The sequence below is a fragment of the Myotis lucifugus genome, unplaced genomic scaffold (assembly GCF_000147115.1).
Source record: "Myotis lucifugus unplaced genomic scaffold, Myoluc2.0 scaffold_1, whole genome shotgun sequence".
Classification (NCBI taxonomy): domain Eukaryota; kingdom Metazoa; phylum Chordata; class Mammalia; order Chiroptera; family Vespertilionidae; genus Myotis; species Myotis lucifugus.
The window spans coordinates 17,299,751-17,324,905 of record NW_005871049.1 but is presented as its reverse complement, the minus strand read 5'-3'; the positions used below and the strand labels follow the sequence as shown (position 1 = coordinate 17,324,905).

General features: G+C 40.2%; 1 protein-coding gene across 2 annotated transcripts in view; it reads right to left on the bottom strand.

Moving 5' to 3' along the window:
* The window catches only part of ARHGAP10 (Rho GTPase activating protein 10), a 248,028-nt gene that overhangs the window by 17,402 nt on the left and 205,471 nt on the right, over nucleotides 1-25,155 (bottom strand). For both annotated transcript variants that reach the window (XM_006081762.3, XM_023754958.1), the window contains exon 20: nucleotides 4,283-4,430. In XM_006081762.3, the coding sequence (XP_006081824.1) occupies nucleotides 4,283-4,430 (148 nt within the window). The remainder of the gene's footprint in view (nucleotides 1-4,282; nucleotides 4,431-25,155) is intronic.

Genomic DNA, 25,155 nt, shown 5'->3' with positions numbered 1-25,155 from the left:
TACCTTGACCTATGATGTAATGTCCTCCAAGGAGACTGAGCCAGCGATTCCTCACTGGCCATGAAGTCACCTATCACCTCGCTGAGTGTACAGGTAAGTAATAGCTCCAGATTGATTGACTGCAATGGATAACACCCGCAAGTCATAACCATCAGCAGAACCCAAGAAATCCAATTCTGCTGCACTGTCTTCTACCTGTCAGAGGTCATAGCAGTGTTTACACACAGCCTATACCTCCGCTTCTCGGCTGCTGTAGGTTTCCTCTGCCCATTGGCTCTCCGGTGGCTGTGGTCACGGTGTTTCTGTGCAACAGAGCTACCGGGTCCCAGATGTGATCACAAACATTTTGGACTCCACTTTTCATGACCTGAGATACGGCAAGTGTACGTTTTGGAACAGAGTGTCACCATCCTGGATCAAAACCAGTCAGCCCACGCACTGCCACCTTTTTAAGCCCTGAGCAGGGTTTTAATGGCCCCACAGCAACATTGGGTTTATTAAAAGGGATCTTAATCAGCATTTACTCAGATCCAACTATATCTCATACTGTACAGCTGGTATGCAGAGATAATGGATTAAAAAAAAAGACCACTACACACTCAATGAAAACTAAATTTACAAAAGCTAAGGAAAACAAAGAAAAATGCTATAAAGAGAAAATGGTGAGATTAATGCTGGGCAATTTCTAGAGGAGTTTTTGATGTTTAGAAAAAAGGAATATGGATCAGAAACCAAGCATAGTTGCCTAAGAGACATTCAGTGATATGCAGAAAGAAATGAGATTTCCAAAAGAAAAGTTTTATTTAATAATACATCATAATTAAGATGGGATATACAATGTTATTGATAACTACATCAATATCACTAAAATGTTCAGAGTATAAGCCCCAGTTTCTATCACTAAGAACTTTACAATCTTTCTTGGCATGAGGGAAAGATTAGAGAGTGCTATGGACTGAATGTTTGTGTGCCCCCCCCCCAAAAAAAAAAAAAACAAAACTTCTAGATTGAAACCTTACCCCCTACTGTGAGATGGTGAGGAGACAGGGCCTTTGGGGAGGTGATCAGGATTAGATGAGGTCATGAGAGTGGAACTCTCACGAGTGGGATTAGTGTCCTTTAAGAGTCGTGCAGCCAGCAGTCTGTGGAAGAGGGCTCTCACCAGAACCTGGCAACCCACCCTCCACAGCTGCGGGAAATAAATTTCTGTTGTTTACAAGCCACTCAATCAAAGTATTTTTGCTATAGCAGCCCGAATTAACTAAAATAGATAGATAGGCAGGCAGAATGAGATTTGATATAGATATACAGGTGTATACACACACACACACACACACACACACACACACGTAACTATCAAATAACACTAAAAGGTAAATATTAACTCACACTAGAAGGAATATTTTCCTATTGTCAAGTATCGGGTGTAGACAGATAAAAGTAGTATTTAGAATCTTCCTGTAGACAAGAGAGCTAGAGAAAGCTTCCTGAAGGTGAAAACAAAATTAGACCCTGAAGATCGGTCAGATTTGTCTTGAGCAAAGAAGGAAGGGAGACATTTCAGGCAGAGAGAATCAAAGTATGTGTGACGCACACAAGCGCCACTGGAGGATTAGGTTAGAAATGCACAGTTTCAGGCTCCCCCTCAAACCTAAGCATCACCCGGGGGTGGGGCCCAGCAGTGTGGGCTTAACAAGGCCTAAATGGGGTCCTGACATGAGCTCAAGTTCAAGACACGCCCATGACTTCATGATAAATCTGGACCGCAATATGCTTTCAAGTAAATCCTTTAGGAAATATACAAACAGACTTGTGGTTGCCTGGGGGTGGGGGGGCTGGGTGAAATAAGTGAAGGGATTGAGAAGTACAGATTGGTAGTTAGACAATAGTCACAGGGATGTAAAGTACAGCATAGGGAATACAGTCAATAATATTATAATAACTATGTATGGTGCCTGGTGGGTACTGGAAATATCAGGGGGATCACTACGTAAAATATATGATTGTTTAGCACTATGCTGTACACCTGGAACTATTATAAAATAATACTGACTTTCAACTGTAATTTAAATAGAGATAGACAAGAAACACTCTATAAATTTAAGAGAAATATGGGTCTATTTTATCTAATGCACAGAAAAATTCAAGTTCTTCATTCCAGACTTCCTTCAACTTCTATTTTCCGCTCTTCCTTTCTGGCCTCTGTGTTGGAGTGCTTTCCATGACATTTTAAAATTGGTGTGAATGGGAAGCTGGGGAATTCACTCCTCATTTGATTTATGACCAAAAATATCAAGCTCTTCATGTTTCAGGCATGGACGTGTTGTGAATTGAGCACTGGCTATACTGTGGCTCCTGTCCCTTTTCTACAGAATCACGATGGAAGAAGGATGCCTGACTAAACTGTACTCCACTGACCGTGGCAAACGCTCACTGAAAGGAATAATTAAGAGACCTGGTTTTTGCTTTAAACACACACACATGCGCCCAGACCGGTTTGGCTTAGTGGATAGAGCGTCAGCCTGCGGACTGAAGGGTCCTAGGTTCGATTCCGGCCAAGGGCATGTACCTTGGTTGTGGGCACATCCCCAGTAGGGGGTGTGCAAGAGGCAGCTGATCGATGTTTCTAACTCTCTATCCCTCTCCCTTCCTCTCTGTAAAAAAAATCAATTAAAAAAATTCAAGAAAATAAACACACACACATGCAATGAATTCCACCCGGGAGTGCCCAGGAATACAGATTCCAGGTTCCTATGTACCCACTGTCACTGTTGCTGGGATTACTAAAGAGAAAAGAATATATTCATTCAGGAAAAAATGACAGTAAAAATGACAAGCATGTTTGAGTAACATGTAATTTAAATCCACAACGCAGTCTTCAGCATGCATAGATGATGATTTTGGAGGGGATTTCATCTGGAGACTGTGATTCCTATTTTGAGTTTCACTTTGCTTTTCAGTTAGATATTCAAAGTCTTCAGATGACCCCAAACTTTAGCATACCAAATTTCTCCAGTCCCTTTTAATACATAAGAAGTTCCTAATGATTTCACGTGAATCCAGTAGTAACTATAAAAAGCCATGTAATGTGACACACACTTTCCAATTCCATTTAAAGTTCCAAGAATGCCCGCATAGGGTTGAATGACATCATTATCTATGAGTTATTTTAAGCAACCTTTATTATTTATTAATTTATTTTTTTATCCTTACTCGAGGACATGTTCACTGATTCAAGAGAGAGACGAGAGATGGGGGGGAGGGGGGGGACAATGATGTGAGAGAGAAACATCGAATGGCTACCTCCCAACTGGGGACTGAACCTGAAACCTAGGTATGCGCCCTGACCAAGAATCCAACCAGAAACCTTCCAGTATATGGGATGATGCTCCAATTAGCTGAGCCACCAGCCATGGCTAAAAGATTTTTTAGCTTTAAACACAGGATACCCAAATACTCTCAGGCTGAATTATAAAATGAATTTTGGGTGCAATTTGATTGAATATTCAAGTAAGGAATGGAATTATTAGTGTTCTTTTTTATCTTTCTGAGCATGTGTTTGAAATTTGATGCTCTTTTGATGACCCTCCACACCAGCAATCCTCATTCACTCCACAGCCCGGTAAGCACAGAAAGACAGACATTTATGTAGTCAAACCAGGTCCATGGAATTGTGTCTGTATTGGTGTTGGTTGTCCTAATATCCCTGAGCTGACCTGTACATGTTTGGCAAGAAACCAAACTGAGAAGAAAAATCAAATATTCCATCCATCAACTGTCAATTATGCAGGGTACGATGGAGTAAATAGAGCAGAATGCTAGCTATAAAGCCCTCAAAAATCCACACAACTAAAATATCCTTCTACTGATAGCTTCAACAGTCTATCGATCACAATGCACGCATTCTCATATCTGCAGAAGTTTGCATAACCAGTGGGAACGCATCCCGAGGAGGACAATAACAAAGTTCCTTAGTGCAACCCAAAACTGACATGAGCTGAACTTGAAACACGGGAAACAGCACCCATCCACCCCTTCCATACCCGGAACATAGACACTGCTCAGGAAAGGCCTTTTGTAGGGCCCTTTCTCCCTTTGGCAGCCCCGCTGACTAGAGAACAAAGGTTCTCAGATCTAACAGCCTCAGTACCCACTGGCCATGAAAGCTTCTAAACAAGTCGCACCAAAAGGTCAAAGAGGGAAAAAAGGGGAGCATATGTAATACTTTCAACAATAAAGATTAAAAAAAAAAGTCACAGCAAAGAAGCACAGTGAAACTTACGCAGCGGATGCCCAGTCCCCGTCAGCGACAAGGTGGTTTTTGTCTGGTCCCGGAAGCCCCTGGACAGAGGCAGTCGTGGGAGATGGGGAGGAAAGTGAGTCCAGACTGCTGGTGGGGGTGTCCTCCTTCAAAGGGTTAGGGCTGTCACCTGTGCAGGAGAAAAAAAGAAGGCATCAACTTTCAAACGAATACTTGAGGGAGAAAAAAAACCCAACTCCACTAATAATTATACCACATCACCTGATTAGTCAATCAAATTATATCCAAAATTACATTTACAAAGCAGCTTGAGAGTACTGGGTGTCCTGACTTTAAAGATTTTGTTGTCTGTTTTTTCAATCAAAGATGCTTAAAATGCGTCATAGATAATACACAGTGAGGAGTGTTTTCCCCAGGAGAAAACACAATGATCAAAATCAGATCAAATGGAAGATGAAAGCCTCAATAGCGGCCACAATGACTTCCTAATCTCTGAGGAGCACTGTTACAAATTACAAGGGTAACCTCAACAAGTCAGGGCAGCCCACTGGCCCCACAAGGTCCAACCTCTCACTTCCTAGTCACCTGATAGTTCTTTTTAAATATATGTTTTTATTGATTTTTTTAGAGCTAGGAAGGGAGAAAGAAGCATAGATGTGAGAGAGAAACAGCAACTGGTTGCCTCCAGTTTACACCCCAACCAGGAACCAAACCGGCAACTTGGGCACATACCCTGACCGGGAATTGAACCGGCAACCTTTTGGTGCACAGGTCATCTCTCAACTGAGCCACACTGGCCAGGGCACCTGATGGTTCTTTAGGTCATTGCCAGTCACCACGTAGCACTTAATAAATTAAAAAATTCTAAAGGGACCTTGTCTTCTGAGCTGGATTACAATTTAATAGCCCAACTTATTAAAATTCCAGACACAGAGAAATTCCATTTCCCTGTGAACATTAGGGAGGATGTGATACAAGAATCGAGCCCAGGCAGTGACTCCAGAAGATGACATCAAACCAAAACTAAAGGGCATTTCAAAAATGGGTTGCATGATTCATTCATTCACAGAGGACCATTTTATGGAATACGGTTAGCATCATTTGTACACATTATGGTAGAAAATACGGAAGATGGAAAAAAGAGGCCCCCAAGAGCAGTGGTTTCCCTCAACTGGTCTTCTTGCTGTCACAGTATCCCCGCTACTACAGACACACCTGAACAGCACCCATCAGGGCTTGAAAACCCCTCAGCCAGACTGACACTCCCCTAAATATTAACTATTCCACTGCCTCGTAGAGGCAGCAACGTTCTATTAAGATGGCCCTGGTTTGGCATTTGTTTTATAGGTGATGGGTCTCAATAGCTGGCCAACAAAGTGCACCATGGAAGCAGATAAGACATAAGGTGGAAGCCCACACCATCAGGCACAAAGAGCTTCTAGCCAATCAAACCTTACATTTCTCCTCAGCCTGAAATCCTCGTAACAGAGCATCCAGGAATGCCAGGAGCAGCAAGGAACTTGCTCTCAGAAAGCCATATCAGACGGCTTTCACATCTACGAACAGGAACGCACATGAGAAATGCTGGGCTCTGATTAAGCTAGATCCCAAGATGCTAATCTTGAAAATTGACTGTATGAAATCATTCTTATTTAACACTGACCCAGCTTGCAACTAAGGCTAAGGGAGAGAACCTTAAAAATGGAAACCTAGAAAAGCTGAATTCAGGGAAGTAGATGATGAAGGGACATCGAGCTCATTTGCAGAAAAGAGCTAGATGGGCTTGAGCTATCCAGGCACCAGGGAAGAAGTAGCCTGTGTTTCCTAGTGGGCTGTATCCCAGAACAAAAATAAATCAAAAGGAAGTCATAGTGGCCTATCATTGGGTTTAAACTTGGCCCTTCTGCGGGGCTGAATGACTCTAATTAGCTAAACACATTTGTAGTGGGGGGCTTTAGAGATGATGGTAAAGGATGGAAAGAGGGATTCTGTATGGGGAGAGTTATGGGAAGATACCTGGACGATCCTGTGCAGAAGGCTCTGGGAAGGGAGAGTTTTCTGAGCCTTTTCTTTCATGAGTGTGCTGTCGGGGAAGGTGCGAGATGTGGTGGGGCATGAGATGACCTGATGTCTGTGATCAGGTCTTCTCCCTGGTCTGTGTCGCCCCGTAAAGCCTCACTCTGTCCCCATTCACAAATGTGCAACATAGTCTACGGCATGATTCCTCATTCAGTAAAGTCACTTTTCTATGGCCCTTCACTACAAAAGTGTTTAGCTAATCACAGTCATTCAGCCCCACACAGAGGGGCCAAGTTCAAGACAAAAGAACTGAAACCCAATGTAGACACTATGACTTCCTTTTGACTTATTTTTGTTCTGGGACACATTTCTCCCCCCCCCCAACCCCCACCCCCGGAAACACAGGCTACTTCTTCCCTCGTGCCTGAATAGCTCAAGCCCACCTCGCTCTTCTCTACAAATGAGCCCACGAATAAGGGCCTTGACTGTCAGGCCGCTCCCCGGTGTTCCTCAATCATGAGTAAGGGCTGTCTTCAAAATTAAGAACATTTCAAACAGAAGCCCAGCATGGGGCCTGAAGTAAACTCCTGAACATTTACCTGCACAACAGCTCCCACTTCAGGGCCTGGCTAGAAGTAGCAAAATAGGTTCAGCTCTGAAGCAGACAGGATAACCTTAACATGAGTCAGACGCACACAGCTTGCTGGCTCCGGAGGCTGGATGCCAGTCCTCAGCTCTCTGGGCCCCATTCCCTGACTGCAGGGCATGACAGAGCAAAAGCAGCAAACAAGGGCCTGGGACCAGCTTACTCCCTGATTCACTCCCACAGGGAGAAACCTGTCAATGAGAAGCAACTGCGGGGAACTGGAGAGCCAGGGTCTAATGTTACTTTAAAAAGACACCTGAACTGTGTTTACAACCAGATACCCCAGCTCATCCACACTGCCTCCAACCCTCTCCCCAAGCCAACTGACACAGCATAAATTGTCATTCAACATATTGCATCCCATCCTATTAGAATTTCTGTCTTCCTTCCTGCCATACAGTGGCGATCTGAACCCTCAGGTGAAAACAATACTGGTAGAAGGGACTATGTTTACTCAAACTGATACCTCACCCTACTTTCCGTGGGCAACAAAGGGCACAAAATTCCTTTCACCTTCACTATTCAGGAATAAGCTTATTTACCTGAGAATCGTGGAACTCAAGGGAACACCAACACCAAGCACATCAACAGTAAATACCCATGCGCATGTCTGAAATTTTAGTTCCCCAAAACCAAATCACTACTTTTTACCTTGTATGAAAAGAATACTATTTAAAAAACAAATTCTATGTTCAATAATTTCTGGAATGAAGGTTTTAACTGCTAGGAAACTAACGTGTACTTGAGAATTAAAGTCAGATACTTTCATCACTTTTCACATTTCACTTGAGTGTCACACAACTTCTTAGGTGTTGCACTTTAACAGGCTTCTACGGACAGAGTAGTCACCTGTGAGCAGCAAAGTTGTTCCAAGTAAGTGAACACAAATGGTGCTGATCGGCTTTCCTTATGAACAGACTCCAAGGTAAGAAACTCACTAGCAGCAGAACTACCACTGTCTAGAAGAGAAAATAACCCTCATAACATCCAGCTTAATTCCTACCATCTCCACCAAGCGCCTGCACACCACCTTTCCTGCCTCTTCTCTCCTTTCTTACAACTGTAAGTAGAAATCAAGTTCGCATCTCACTGTCATCTAATAGTTTCCTGACCTGGTTTTAAATCCCCATTTCTATTATGCATTTTTTGAGGATGGAGACCATGTCTCAATCTTGGTAATCCTTGAAGAACACACTGCAGAACCAAACAAATCACGAGTCTTCATAAAATACCGACAGTGGACTCACGTTCACGCAAAATATCATGAACACAGAAAGCCAATGCCCGTAGAAATTAAGAAGTGAAAATTATCTACAAACCTCAAAGTAATGTTACACAATCTGCACCCAGCTGCCAATTATCATCCTCTCCCCGTTCAAGCCACACACATTTCTAACTTTCTATATTCAACCAACAAGCATTTACGGAGCTTCTACTTGTGTACAAGGCATACCACAGGTGCTGAGTTAAAAAGGTGAGGAATCAGTCCCTAACCGAAGATGCTCGTAGCTTAGTGCAGAAGACAATCAGATAAAGACAAACAAGCAGAAGGTGGTGTACTAGTATGTGGTAAGATGATTGTATCAAGCAGCTTTGAGATCCAAAGAATGGAATTTCCAAACCTGCCCAAGATGGGAGTGAAAGACATGGGGGTCAGGCAATGGGAATAGGAAGAAATTGTCACTAACCTTTTGAGGAAAAAAAAAACCCTCATAAAGATAAACAACCCAATCAAAAAATGGGCAATGAACCTAAATAGATACTTTTCAAAAGAGGACATAAGGAAGGCCAAGAAACATTTGAAAACATGCTCAAAGTCACTAATCATCGAGAGATGCAAATCAAAACCACAATAAGATACCATTTCACACCTGTCAGAATGGCTGTCATGAACAAATCAACAAATGACAAGTGCTGGCAAGGATGCGGAGAAAAAGGAACCCTCATGCACTGCTGGTGGGAATGCAGACCTGTGCAGCCACTGTGGAGAACAGTATGGAGTTTCCTCAAAAAACTAAAAATGGAACTCCCATTTGACCCAGTGATCCCACTTCTAGGAATATATCCCAAGAAACCAGAAACACCAATCAGAAAGGATATATGGACCCCTATGTTCATAGCAGCACAATTTATAATAGCTAAGACTGGGAAACAGCCTAAGTGCCCATCAGCAGATGAGTGGATTAGAAAACTGTGGTACATCTACACAATGGACTACTATGCTGCTGTAGAAAGGAAGGAATTCCTACCATTTGCAACAGCATGGATGGACCTGGAGAGCATATGCTAAGCAAAATAAGTCCGTCAGAGAAAGATAAATATCACATGATCTCACTCATTTGTGGAATATAATGAACAACATAAACTGATGAACAAAAACAGATCCAGAGACAGAGAAGCATCGATCAGACCGTGAAATCTCAGAGGGAAGGGAGGGGAAGGTGGGGGTAAGGGGGAGAGAGCAACCAAAGGACCTGTATGCATGCATATAAGCATAACCAATGGACACAGACACCAGGGGGTTGAGGACATGAGCAGGGGGCAGGGGGGGAAAGGGGGATAAGGACACATATGTAATACCTTAATCAATAAAGAAAGAGAAAAAAAGAATGCTTACAAATAAATGCTAAAAAAACAAAAAACCTCATAGAGAAAATATCAAGACTGGAAGCACAGAAATAAGCAGGTGGCAGTTTTCAGAGCTACAAGTAGTTGGATTTGTCTAGAGCAGTGGTCGGCAAACTCATTAGTCAACAGAGCCAAATATCAACAGTACAACGATTGAAATTTCTTTTGAGAGCCAGATTTTTTAAACTTAAACTATATAGGTAGGTACACTGTTATTAACTTAATTAGGGTACTCCTAAGGCTTAGGAAGAGCCACACTCAAGGGGCCAAAGAGCCGCATGTGGCTTGCGAGCCGCAGTTTGCCGACCACGGGTCTAGAGAATAGGGTCAATAGCCAGAGGATGAAGGAGGGTGAAGTTTTGAATAGACCAAGGTATCTGAATTTGTTCTACAGGCATTGGGAGGTTATTGATGAGATAAGGCGAAGAAGTGATATGTTCCAGAGAATGGATTCAAGAGTGATTCAGGTACTGCAGTCATTAGAATTTTCTGAATAAAGGTGAAGGGGAAAAGGGGAACCTAAGATGACTTTCAAATTCTTGACTTAGGGAATAAAAAGACTTGGTTCTGAACCAAAGCACCTAGGTGAACCTGGAGGAGGCAAAAGGGGTGGAAGGGAGGTAGAAAGAAGGAAGGAGAGGAGGAGGCTCCAACTCATCAGACCCAAAACCCTCCTTCAGGATGAACCACGATTCTAAGAGCACAGACAAAACTAACACAGTCAGCAAATGCAACAACAACAAAAATACTCAGAGATTTAGAGCTTTGTACTATGTAGAACAAAAGTGGAACTGCCAACATCCAGGGCCCAGAAGAAATAAATTGAAAGAAATATTTAAAGACATAATGACCAATTCATCAAAATTAAAGAAACTTCAAAGACCTCAATCCAAAGGACTCAGAGTGCCAAACAGGGGAATAAAAAAAAAATCCTGTTTTAAGATACATTATTGCAAAATTTAAGAATCCTATCCTATATAATAAAAGGGTAATATGCAAATTGACCCTAACAGCAGAATTACTGGGAACAACCCGTCGCTATGACACACACTGACCACCAGGGGGCAGATGCTCAACACAGGAGCTCCCCCCCCCCTCCACAGGGGGAGCACCACTCATCCAGAAGCCAGCTCATAGCTGGCCAGTGCAGAGGCAGTGGTGGGAGCCTCTCCCACCTCCATGGCAGCGCTAAGGATGTCCAACTAATGGCTTAGGACTGCTCCATGGGGTCCCGGACTGTGAGAGGGTGCAGGCCGGGTTGAGGAACTCCCCCCACAAGTGCATAAATTTTTGTGTACCAGGCCTCTAGTATCAATTTAAAAAAGAAAACCTGAAAGAGCAGATCACATAAAAAAAAACAAAAAACAAAAAACAGACTGACAACAGAGTTCTTAATAGCATCAATGAATGCACAATGTTGAAATAATATATTTAACGTATCAAAGAATTTTGAACATAGAATTATATATTCAATCTCACATTCAGATGTGAGGCCATAAAAAATTATTACACATAAAATACCCAGGTTTGCACACAAATAACTATATTGATAACACACAAAGAAAAGTAATATGAGATGTTCAACAAACTTGATAATGTCTATTGTTGTCTTTTTTTAAAAACTCTAGGGCAAAAGAAAAGGTAAAAACACAACCAAAATTATCCAAAACCCAAATTCTGGAAAATATCAACATGATGGGGTGGACAGCCCAGGGAGAGATGACAGTGGAGAGAGAAATATAAATTATTTAGTTTAAGAAATCAACAGATAAATGAGATTATAAATCCCCAAATAAGGGAAAACTTAGAAACAAAACAGAACATATGTCATTGGAAATAACAGAATAACATTTTCTTTTTTGAAGAGAAAGCAGGAAAGAAAAAATCATGTTTCAAAATTCATTAAATAAACATAAAATGACAGAAATCCTAACATAATAGTAATTATAATATATATAAATGGATTTAACTCACAAATTAAAAAAGCAGTGACTCTCCAAATGTATATTTTAAATCCAACAATATGTTACTACAAGAAACATGCTTAAAACAAAACAAAGATAGAACAAAAAATAAAAGATAGAAATACCAGGCAAATGTGAACCAAAGAAAGATAATAATCTTAATAATCTGCATGAGAGACAAAGAGTCATTTTATATTGATAAAAAGACAAGATGATCAAACAAGAAAAAAAGCACCTAAATGATGCAGCCTCAAGGAACAAATAGAACTATGAGGAGAAACAGAAAATTCAACAATGGTAATTGGAAATTTTAACACACTCCTCTCAGATACTGCTATCAGCTAGGAAAAAAATACAAGGTCTCTGTAATAAAAAATACAAAGCTGATCCACTTTTCACACATACCATATACCTAACACATCAAATATTTATGAAGGAAGGCTAAAGTCTTAAAGAATTCCAAAGAATAAATATCATGCATACCAGACAAAACATTCTCATGCTAAAATTGCAAAGTATTTAAAACCTAAATACTTAGATGTTACATTTTCCATATGCTGATTAAGTGTGGTTAAAAAGAGAATCACAATAAAAATTAAGAAAAAATTTATAACTCAGGACAATAAAAACATTTCTATCAAAATTGTGAAACACAGCAAAACAATACCAGAGAATTTTATAGCTTGAAAAGAAAACAGAAAAGGCTCAGAATATTTTTATGCCGCATTTAAATAGGCAAAGTTCCTACATAATAATAATCAAAGAAGAGTCACCATGACTGTTTAAGTCCTGAAATTAAATTCAGTCAGGGTGAATTCTCAATAAAATTTCCTAAAATATATTTGATGTCTTTTTATTTTAGTTTATTTATTCAACAGGGATTACTTGAATACTATAAATAATTATACACAGGCTATTCCATAAAGTATAAAGCTAATACTCATAACTATTATTTTTACTAGAGGCCCGATGCACGAACTTCTGCAAGGAGCTTGGCCCTCGCAGCCCCGGCTTCATCCGAAGGTCATCCAGAAGGTCATCCAGACGGTAGTTCTGCTGTTCGGTCTAATTAGCATATTAGCTCTTTATTATATAGGATTATCTGCTGGTATGTAAGACTTTCTCCCACATCACAGTGGACATTGATGAGAAAATGTGGTTTAATGTATAAAAACTCACCCTAAGTACAGAGTAATAAATCACAAAACTAAATATAATTTACTTTACTTTTGAGAGTAGCTTCAACTAAAATCAGGTGGGCTTTGCCCAGCTGGCGTGGCTTAGTAGTTGAGCATTGACCTATGAACCAGGAGGTCATGGTTTGATTCCCGATAAGGGCACATGCCTGGGTTGTGGGTTCGATCCCCAGTGTGGGACATGCAGGAGACAGCTGATTCTCTCTCATCACTGATGTTTCTATCTCCCTCTCCCTCTCCATTCCTCTCTGAAATCAATACAAATATATTAAATAAACAAATAAATAAATCGATAAATAAAATTTAAAAATCAGATGAGCTCTTGGCAGCAGGGGGTGTTCAATGCTGCTCTAACTTCGCCCCATGCCCCTCTCCCCTTGTGCCTGGACTCATGCTCCTGTCATTCTGTGTTTTCCATCTTTTAAATGGGGCTGACCAATAATCAGCAAGGATGTCTTGCTTAGAGTAGTTCAACTTCTCCTTTGCCCAAATGGTGTGCCTGCTCTGATGATGCTCTCTCTACCGGAGGGAAGGATATCCTTAAAGACAAGCATTCTCTGGGTAAAAGTCAAAGTAGCATAGAGACTAACAGATCTGGGAACAAAGCGGAAAGGAAGAGGTTTAAAACTGGGAGAAAATTATGAAATGCTGCAGTAGGAGCAGAGTTTTATTTGTTTGTTTTGCTAGCTTATATAAGCCTATTCAAAACATAACCTCTGAACTAAGCAGGAAACATTCATGCTGCCCTAGTTTCCACCACCATGTGGCAGATGTTATGACATCAATAAAATCTCCTTCAAACCAAAGTGGTCTTTCCTCCAAATGCTACCTAGGACATAGGGTGTACTAAAAAGGAGAGGGGTGTCTGGGATCAAGAACAATACTCCAAAATTCATGTCATAGATACTCTGACTTACTTTGCTATAATAAAGTCTGAGTGGCTATATTTTACCATGTCAAAACTGGTTCCTGATGCTGCACTGACAAGTGTAAATTAGAATGAGCCAACACTCATTTCTCCTCCCCTCACCTCAAAATGCTGTTGAACTTGACATTGTAAATAAAACTGAATGCTGAACAGCCAATGTGGAAGTGATCTGTAAAAATAAAGCTAACTCTATCTAGAAGCTGGTGAGAAGCTCCAGATATATGAAACAGTAGCAAGAAAACATGTCTCCACCCATTTCCTTTTTTTCTTGTTTTTTTGTTAATCCTTACCCGAGGATATTTTTCCATTGTTTTGTTTTTGTTTTTTTAGAGAGAGTGGAAGGGAGGAGGATAGACAGAGAGAGACACATTGATGTGAGGGGACACATTGATCAGTTGCCTCCTGCACCCCCGACTAGAATCAAACCCAGGACCCTTTAGTCTGCAGGCCTGCACTCTATCCACTGAGCAAACCAGCTAGGACTCTGCTGATTTTCATAAAGTCAACATGATAGATAGGATGGGACCAAAAATGGAATCTGAAGGCTGATGGAGATCAAAGGCTATAGCTATTCATTCTTCAATGATCAGTGCATGGGAAGAGTAGCATGCACGAAGTAAGGCTGTTCCCCGGAATATGGTTAATAAAGGTCAAATTGGATTGCCTGAGTCATGAGAACTAAGACATCATAGAACTGTCAGACCAGATCAGAACAACAACTCATCTTTTAACAAGGAATTCCACTTTTACCAAGGACACCCAAGGAGACACTAGTTGTACATGGCCTCGCCCTTCCAACCCAAGTCTGCCTGCTTTCCTATTACGGGTGAAACTGTTGTGGACAGTGAAACATCCAAGCATTCCACCTCTGATAAAGGAGCTTGGCTTCCAGAGCAGCTTGCCACTCACTACTGCTCCAAAGGGAGGATCACAGTTGCATCTGGTATGTTGTTTTGCATCTTGTCCTTGGCACAGGCATCCCATAATTATTGACTTACAGACGGGGGTGGCCAGATGCCAACTTTCCTGCAAGGTTGAGGAAAAGGGGGAATGGCCACACCCAAGCTCCACAGAAGACAGCCTGTCTTGCCTAGCTGGATTATCTCGGAGGGCTGCATCCAAGTAGGCCGCTCCTTGGATACGGAAGAAAGGTGAACAGACTTGTTTCTTCACAGCCTACTCTCGTGCTTGGCTGGGCCAGAACCTCGTGGAGTTCATGACCTTCTCTGACTGAAGCTGTGATGTGCATGCAGAATGGCTGGTGCACAGCAGAGCAGCCTCTGAGCAGCAGGCCTGACAAAAGGCATGACCAGATCCAAAGCCCAAGGGACACCCAACCAGCCAAAGAAAATCTAGCACTCCCTTCACATCTCTCTATATGCAGTCGACTTGAACTCAAATGGCCAGATAATGGCAATACTTGCTTTAAGAGGCACTATCACCCTGGCGGGTATGCTCAATGGTTAGGGCATCGGCCCACATACCAAAAGGTCCAGATTTTATTCCCTGTCAAGGGCACCTGGGTTTCAGGTTTGCTCCCCAACCCTGGTCGGGGCACCTGTGGGACACAACCAGTTGATATGGCTCTCTCACATCAATGTCTCGATGTCTCGATCTCTCTCTCCCTCCCTCCCTCCCTCTCTCTCTCCCTGGCCCTTCATCCCTCCATTCCACTCTCTCTGAAAAAGCAATGGAAAAAATATCCTCAGGTGAGGATTAACACACACAAAAAAAGAAGAAGAAGCACTATCCATGGTGGCATTAAACAGATGGTGGTATTAAACAGGTAAGATCTATAGAAGAAGAAAAAAAGTCCTAAGTAAGACAAAAATTAAAGTTGATATATTTTTAGGCCAAAAATCTATTCTTATTCTTCTCAAAACATAGCCCAGAAGATTTACATCATAGTATATTGTACATTAGTTTCCCTAAAATGAAGAAGTATACACGGAAGGGAAAGAGGGAAGAGGGGGGAGGGGAGAGAAGAGAAGTTAGTTCCTGCCTTAAACTAATTAGAATAATAAAGACAGGTTAGGGAACTCAAAGTTTGACTTTAAAAGTGAGCTTTTGAATTGCTAATGTAATTGGGTACCTCTCTTTAAAGGGCAAACCCAACACTACCACTCAAAGGGAATTCTTTACTTCCATAGAACAGTAGGTGGTAAATGATGACTGTTAAAAAAACAAAACAGTCTAGATTCTTTGATCAGAAAATCATCCCTAAGTTTTACATTAGGGAAAGGGGCAGGGGGTACGAGAAATTATCCTGCCAACTGCCCATTAAGGAAAGAAAGCTAATTGTGTTTCTCAGCAGTGGGAGGTGCATGAGAGACAGGTTATAATTGCCGAGTGGAAGGAAAGGTTCCTAAAGTCCCACTTAGCCCCATTCTCAGTTCCACTGCAAGTTAAAGCTATGTCGTGCTGGGTGGGGGGCAAGATGTCCCAGTTCCTCTCATTCCATTTTGCCCTCATCAAACAAGACAATCATAAGGAAACTAAGTAACAGGCAGATCCATGACAGGCAGTGGCTAGATGAGACTAATTGAATCAGATAATACAATTTCTCCAGCTGAAATCACAACTGCAAAAGGGAAATGTGACTCTCCGTGGAACCTCTCACCTCAATCGCAAAAACACAAAAACAAAACTACATATAGATACGTATCCCCCTCCCCCCCAAATAAAACTGAATAAGAGAAAAGGCAACTCCTGAACTAGAAATTAACATGTCTCATTAAGACATGAAAAGATGTAATGATATTGCCATAAAATGATACTGCAGATTTTATTTTCTATTGTCCAAAGGTTTAAAAAATTAAGCACAATGCTAGCCCCCAAAAGCTATTGCAGCGGTTCTCAACCTGTGGGTCGAACAACCCTTTCACAGGGGTCACCTAAGACCATCGGAAAACACATATAAAATTACATACTGTTTTTGTGATTAATCACTATGCTTTAATTATGTTCAATTTGTAACAATGAAATTGGGGTTCACCACAACATGAGGAACTGTATTAAAGGGTCGCGGCATTAGGAAGGTTGAGAACCACTGAGCTATTGGATAGCTAAGATATGCCAAAAGTGTACTCTAGAAAGAGCTGAGGAGGGAATCAGCTGCATTATAATCACATGGCATAAAAACAGATTCTGTCAGAACCTCAGAGCAGCAGCTAACAGGTGTTAGGTTACAACTCCAAGAACCACCTCTACTTCTTGGGAAGGTTGACTGAAGTCGGTAGCAATTCAATTATAAGATGAATAAGACAGGTTCGGTTGCAATGTCAACAGAAGTCAAAGCAAATTGCTCTCTATAAAGCAGAGAGCATTTTTATATCGTAATCCCAGACCAGAGGCATTATTTACAGACTGAGACTTCTGCCCACATAAAGAAACAAAAAATATAACAACCATGTACTATTATGCTAAGGAAACAAAAAGTTAATCAGATACCATCTTCCATAAACTTCTGAGGGAGGCTGACACTGTGACAGCCCAGGAAATTTAGGACAAGTGCTGGGAACAGACTCCAGCCCAGGGAGACAATGAAGGCTATTGGACTCCTAGCCATTTACCTATCCTCCTCCCCACTATTCTTCTCACATAAGAATGTTAATTACTGCCCGGCCAGTGTGGCTCAGTGGCTGAACATTGACCTATGAACCAGGAGATCACGGATGATTCCTGGTCAGGGCACATGCCTGGGTTGCAGGCTCAATCCCCAGTGTGGGGCGTGCAAGAGGCAGTCGATCAATGATTCTCTCTCATCATTGATGTTTCTCTCTCTCTCCCTCTCCCTTCCTCTCTGAAAACAAGAAAAATACATTTTAAGAAAAGAATGTTAAATACTATCAATTTGCAGATTAAGACACTAGTGACCAATGAACCTATTTATTACACTGGACAGAAACCAAAAGACTCAGTTTCATTTTCTATGAAAGTGTATGTTTAAGCCCCCTGCTTCATACATCAGGCCCTCAGGAAAATAGAACCTAAAATTCTGGAGGATTTACTACCTGGATGGTGTATAGCCATTAACACATTTGTTCTTGGCAAAAAAACACATAAAATTTTATTGCCCCAAACTCATGAGGCGTAGAGGAGAATTTGTCGAGATCATAAAAGACAGCAAGAAGTGACAGAGATTTAAATCCAGGTTAGTCTGAATCCAAACTTAACCACAAATAATTCTACCATTCAATAAAATTCTTCGCTGCCTAAGTACTTCCAGTGATAGAGGTTCCCCAAAATGCTAGGACAACGTGATTCTGAGACAGCAGCCCAGGTAGAAGGTGAAAGACATATTGCTCAAACAGGAAATCACTAAGCAGCAAGAGCTACCCTTTCTCAACGTGGCGCCAATAGAGTCTTTTCATGTCAACTCATGCAAGAGGGACTCCATACCCTTCTTACTAGGGCTCTGCTTTAATTCATTCCACTTGGAATTGGCCACGCTGAGATAACATCTTCTCCAAGATTTCTGCTCATCTTCCTGGCTACCAAAGAGAATGTTTCAAATCAGTCACTCTTGACAGCCTTTAAAAATTCTATTTCGTTCAGGATAAACAATACTTCGGTTGGTTTGAAAAGATGTTTCTTAGACAGCCTGGCTACCTCCTACGCCGTAAGTGTTTCAAAGAGGGCTATAAAGAGAGTGACAGCTGCCTGCATTCAGAACTAGAAATTAAAATACAAGCTATTAGAAGTGAAGAAAAAAACCCACACTGCAGGGAGACAAGCTTTAAAGAATTTCTCTCTCTCCTATAAATCCCAGTTACCTGCCATGAACTTATTTTCACCACAGAAGCAGCTATGTACTTTATAAAGGCGTTAAATACACTTTCTCTTTCCCCCTCCAGAGAAAGGGGGAAATGTTCATCCCACGCAGAAGCAGAGTGAAGATTATACAGGAAGTCATATAACAAGTTGCCTTGTGCTTTGTCACTAACGTTGGGGGGCTGGTGTTCTGGAAGGTTCCTGGGGGAAGGGTGATGCAGGGGAGGTAGCTCCCATGATGTATGGGGGCACACCACAACTCAATTCCAGCCCTGAAATTTCTGAGTGCCTTTTCCAACCCATTGATCTCAACATTGTAAAATCGAGTTAAGAAATAATCTGTCTACATATACTGTCACTGATTCAAACCTGGTCTTAGACTTCATTTCACAACACAGTAATTCCATGTCAAGGAATCATAACATTGCAAGAGGTCTTAGCACTCAGAAAGTTATTACCCAGAGCCCACCTTTTGAAGTGTCATGCAAAAAAAAAAAAAGGATAAGAATCAGAAGAAGATTACCAAGCTTAAAACAAAGATATGCTTGTGTCTGGATACTTGGGTTGATTATAATTGTGTCAAGAGGATGAGATACGTCTAAAAGGAAACATCAATCGCTATAGCATGTGTCACTAAAAATCCATGTCGACAATGGTTTTAAAGTGGTTCTTCTCACACATAAGTGTCCTGGTAACATTTTGGGGAGGACAGGGTAGTTGCAATTCACTTACAAAAGCATGTTTTCAGGAAGGCAATTTCTAAAGATACTCTCTTGGGAACTGAGATTAGTGAGTACCCAGCCTGTTACCGTGGCCTTCCTGACTCCTACAGACAACATTTGTCCTGCTCTGGTTTTAGAGACTGATCCCTATCAGGACATGTTCCTCCTCGGACAGAAGGAGAATGATCATGCTTCACTGCACATCGACAGGTGCATTTTCACGTTTTTGCTTATAAGGCTCTGCATCCGCCACTGCAGCGCTACTATAACACATGTTCAACAAAACGTGCCGCAGTTAGCACATCCGAGATTAGGGTGGGGAAGTGCCAACCCAACGGTACCCAAGTCAGACCCACTCTAAAACAGCTGAAATCCTGCCAGTTGAGTTGCAAGAGGAGCTTGTTTTTGATTCACTATAAATCATATTTTGACAATGTCTAAATAAATAAACTGCTCCATCATGTATTTAAAAAAAGATGGGCACAGAGTACATAATTACCCAAGCAGATACAAATAAGAACAAGTCCTGTGACTGTCTAGTTCTGTTTAAAATTAAAGCTAGTATAAAAGAAGGGAGAGTTTAGTCAAAATTCAGATGGTAATATTCTCTTTCACTTCCAAAAACTTCTTTTTTTTAAAAAAAGTTTCTGCCTTGAATGAAAAATAACAAAGAATAAATCTCGAGTCTCATGACCTTTCTTCGTATTGGGGGCATTACAATGAACACAAGCCTCTCTTTGCATAGAAGCAGTAAGGACAAATTTGGAGTAAACAAAGATAAACACACAATGAACATTTTCAGAGTTGCTTCACTACCAGCTCAAGAGAAATAAAAACACAACAAGGTAACTTCAGAATGAAATGAAAGCAACCTTTGACTTTTCATGTTCTTTTTAGCAGACAGAGGTCTACATCATATTATGATATTTCACAACTGACGTAGACAAATCAACTCAACTTTGAAGTCTGTGAGATTATTCAATGCTACGTAAAAATGAACAATACAGCTTCTACAAAATAATGAAAGACAAGAATTTCAGTAAATATTTAACAGCTGCTCTACGTAAAGAAATCTAGCTAGGCCGAAACCGGTTTGGCTCAGTGGATAGAGCGTCAGCCTGCGGACTGAAAGGTCCCAGGTTCGATTCCGGTCAAGGGCATGTACCTGGGTTGCGGGCACATCCCCAGTGGGAGATGTGCAGGAGGCAGCTGATCGATGTTTCTCTCTCATCGATGTTTCTAACTATCTATCTCTCTCCCTTCCTCTCTGTAAAAAACCAATAAAATATATTTAAAAAAAAAATCTAGCTAGATACTATATCCTTTTAAGACCATAATAATCAACAAAGATCCATAGGCAAGTACCTAGAATTTTAAAGTCTTAATCATATATTACAAAGAAGAAGAATGAGCATTGTGCATGTGGTATGGCTAAATGTGCTAAAGCCAATTAAAGTCTTTATCAAAGTAAAGATACTAAATATGGTCAATTAAACTGATCACCTCTCAATTCGGAGTGCAGTGGGGTTAAATATGACATAATAAAAGTCATGTCTAAAGCAGAGTTTCTCTCCTACTTCACACCAGTTTGGATTCTCTGATTCCAGACTCATGCTAACAGGCTTGCTGAATCTTTGCTAATAATGACTTTTTGATCCTTCTGATGTTAAACTGAAACCAACTGAGTGTTGTCCAGGATTGGCTATTTGGTACATCACAGTTTCATACCCTACCAAAGTAGAAGATGAAATAACACACCACAAACCACTTCTCTCAAATACCAAATCTGTGACCAAATCATAGTGCTGAGAAAATTCCCAGTTATCCACTCTAGGTTCCTGAATCTTGGCAGATAATCTACCAAAGTTTTAAATAAAAATTATTTGTCCTGGATTTTATTAAATTGAATTTACCTTATACTACAGTGAATAAATGTGGCGGGGGTGGGGGGGCGGTCAGGGGGAAGGACATATTTGCATTTAAATTTTCTACCAGACTGATAAAAACTAACATTTGGAAAAATAATCAACCAAACTATACATGGAAAATAATTCTACTACTATCAATTTTAAAAAATACAATAAAAGATTAAACTTTTTGAAACCTTCAAGTAGAGTTGACATTAGATGACTCAGGCTACAAAAACAACATCATTTAAGTTCTAGTGATAAGAATAGATGTTTTTTTTGAAGGGGTAGAGTTTTCAGTATGCTGAGTCATATTCAATAATAGTCTTTTAGCATCCTTTCCCTGTATGCTTCCTTTCAAAAGCATATACACCACTTCTCTTCATTTATTTCCCATTTTTTAGAATATGCCAAACATACCCCTATTTTGGTCTCTCTGAAATAATTTTTTTTTCACACAACTTAAGTATAACTAACAAATAATTGGGGGGGGGGTAAATAATAGTTTTAATTGCTTGATCTTATGACCTCTAAGGTAAAATAAAAGCACTCCATGACCAAAATCATGAGCTTTCCTTATTCTGACAACTTTCAAAAAAAAAATCTAAGGCTACAATCAAGAAGAATTAATGTAAAGTTATAAAGTACAAAATGTAGACTAAAACATCATATAAATGATGAACATAAAAACAGACTAGAGAACTGAATATCTGACGCTCTTTTCCCTTACAATCAAATAATGTTTAATTATTATATAACCTAAATATTGTAGCAAACCATCTTCAATATTCCCATAAAGGATGTTCTGAATACCACTTCAACAATTTCTTACCCTTTAATAATCACTTAGCAACCCAAAGATCAAAAGATTAATATACTATGAAGTTGTGATTGAATATTATGATTAAAGTGCTAAAAATGTCAAAAAAGTAGATGTAATTCTAAGACAAAAGGTCTCTCTTTGGTCATCCTTAATGAAATACGGTCTATCCAGTTTGAGTGAATGTACATATTATCAATGGCTTCTTGATTTTTCCTCCCTTTACTTCTCAACATTTGCCTCTTTCACTCTTTATTAACACTTCCACCTGAGAACAAGTGAGGTATAAGAAAAGGTGCAATCCAACCAGTTTTACCTCCTTATTAGCGGCTCTACTGAAAGAGAATGAAAGTGAGAACATAACGATTAGGCGTTCTCACAAGTGGAGCTAATGTCTAAAAGAAAGCTCTTGAATTATAGATTCATGCCCTCTTCTGGAAAACAAAGGATCTGACTGTAAAACTAATATTTGTATCATATGAAGTATGTCTTAAACAAGCCCCCAATAAAGATTAAACATTTATGGGCAAAAAAAATTTCTACAAAGGAGCCAAAAACACAATGGAAAAAAAAAAAGAAAAGCCTCTTCAATAAATGGTGATTGGAAAACCACATGCAAAAGAATGAAACTAGTCTGTTCTTTGTCACCAGATACAAAAATTAACTCAAAATGGATCAAAGACCTAAATATAAGACCTGAAACAATAAATTACATAGAAGAAAATATAGGTACTAAATTTATGGACCTTGGTCTTAAGAGAGGATTTTATGAATTTGGCAAGGGAAGTAAAGCAAAAATTAATGAATGGGACTATATCAAACTAAAAACCTTCTGCATAGATAAAGAACCCTTCAACAACAAAAAGACAACCAACCGAATGGGAGAAGGTATTGCAAACAACACCTGTGATAAGGGGCTAATATCCAAAATATATAAAGAACTCATACAATTCAACAACAAAAATAAACAATCCTATTAAAAAATAGGCAGAGGACCGGAACAGACACTTTTCCCAAGAAGGCATACAAATGGCCAACAAACTATGAAAAATGCTCAACTTCACTTGCTATTTGGGAAATGCAAATCAAAACTACAATGTGACTCCAATTCATACCTGTGAGAATGGCTATTATCAAGAAGACAAGTAATAAGTGTTGGAGAGGTTGTGAAGAAAAAGGAACTCTCATTCATTGTTGGTAGAAATGTAAGTTGGTGCAGCCACCATGGAAAACAGTATGGAGGTTCCTCAAAAAAGTTAAGAATAGAGTTACCATATGACCCAGCAACCCCTCTTCTGGGTATCTATCTCAAAAATTTGAAAACAATTATTCATAGAGATATGTGCACCTCTATGTTCATAGCTGCATTATTCATGGTGCCAAGACATTGAAGAACTGAAGTGTCCTTCAATAGATAACTGGATAAAGAAGATATAATACTCAATCATAAGAAAAGATGAAATACTGCAATTTGTGACAACATGGATGGATATGGAGAATATCATGCTAAGCGAAATAAGTCATACAGAAAAAGGAAATAACCATACGACTTCATTCATGTGTGAGATATAAAACTGAAAGCAACAAATGAACAAAAAAGACAGACAACAGTACGGTGGTTACCAGAAGGTAATGGGGGTGGGAGACTAGGGATCAAATATAAGATGACAAGGAGCTTTAACTTGAGGTGGTGGGCACATAATGCAATATGCAGATGTTGTAGTATAGAACTATACACTTGAAACCTATAATGTTATTAACCAATGTCACCCTAATAAATTTAATTTAAAAAAATTTTAAGAATAAATCACCCATAAAAATTAAAAATCTTTAAAATTTTAAGATCTTTAAAAAATTAAAACCTCATAGCCCCCAGTGTTATTACAGGAAGCATTCTGAGACCTTCTGTAGACACCCCCAAGTCAGCTGAGTTGAAGACAATGTCACTTGCTTGCACAGATCTTTGGATATTACAAACCTAGACATTTGATTACACAGCTGCTTATGATAAAGATATTGTATTGGTTTCTATCTTCATTCCCTTCCTCCCTTTGACAATAATCCCACTCTGCCAAACCAATATAACCTCTGTAGCTTTAAAGAATAATAAATGAAAGGTGCCAAAAACAAAGAGGATGAGAAGAGGAAGAAAAATGAAGACTAATTTCAAAATCAGGAAATGTCCTCAGCAGGAGTGAAGTCCCACAACAAAAGTCACAGCTGCAGACAGGCACACTGAAAACACAGGCTTTTGAGACCATGATCATTGCCTTCTCCACATCAATAACCATATGGCTACAAATTTGCAATTGGTGTTCTGTACTTGGCTTACCATCTTGTTTTGCAGGAATTCATGTTTAAAATTCAAATTTCCAGACTCTCTGTAAAAACTAGGCAATCTGGCCAGTGTTGCAAGGCAGTTAGAGTGTCGGCCTGCCCACCGAAGGGTTGAGGGTTTGATTCTTGGTCAAAGGCACGTACCTGGGTTGCAGGTCAGGATGTGTTCAAGAGGTAACTAATCGATAATCAATGTGTCTCTCTCTCATGGATGTTTCTGTTTCTCTGTTTCTCTGTTTCTCTCTCTCTCTCTCTCTCTCTCTCTCTCTCTCTCTCTCTCTCTCTCTCTCCCCACTCACTCCCTCCCTTCCACTCTCTCTTAAAAAAAACAACTAGACAATCTGGCAACATTGAGACACCATGATTACATGACAAGAATTAGCCTGGCTCAGTGGTTAGAGTGTCAACCTGCAGACTGAAGGATCACGGGTTCGATTCCCCATCAAGGACATGTAACTCAATTACTGGCTCAGTCTCCCGCCACTGTTGGGATGTGTGCAAGAGGCAACCAATCAATGTGCCTCTCTCTTTCTGTCTCTTCCCCTTCTTTCCATTCTCTCAAAAAAAAAACAATGGAAAAAAGGATTAATGAAAAAAAAAATCAGCCAGAACATGGTAGCCTAAGTGGGACATGAGAACTTACATTTGCCAGAATCCAACTGCAGTTCAGTTCACTCAGCCTAGCCCCTAAAAACAGGTCAATCTGCCACCCCTGCCATATGATCAGATACCTGCCTTATGAGAAAGGCAGAAACATGGAGCAAGTAAGGTGCATAAGCCATAACCCCAGTGCTACGGTGAGCTGTGCCTTCAGTCTAAATGCAGTTAACATCAGACTCCTCTCATAAAAGATCTGCTTTAATTTTAGTTCCCCTTCCATTTGTCTCAGGATTATATAACCTCACAGGAGGTCACACAAGTCTCCCAAAAAAGAAATTTAAGCTGTCTTTTAAA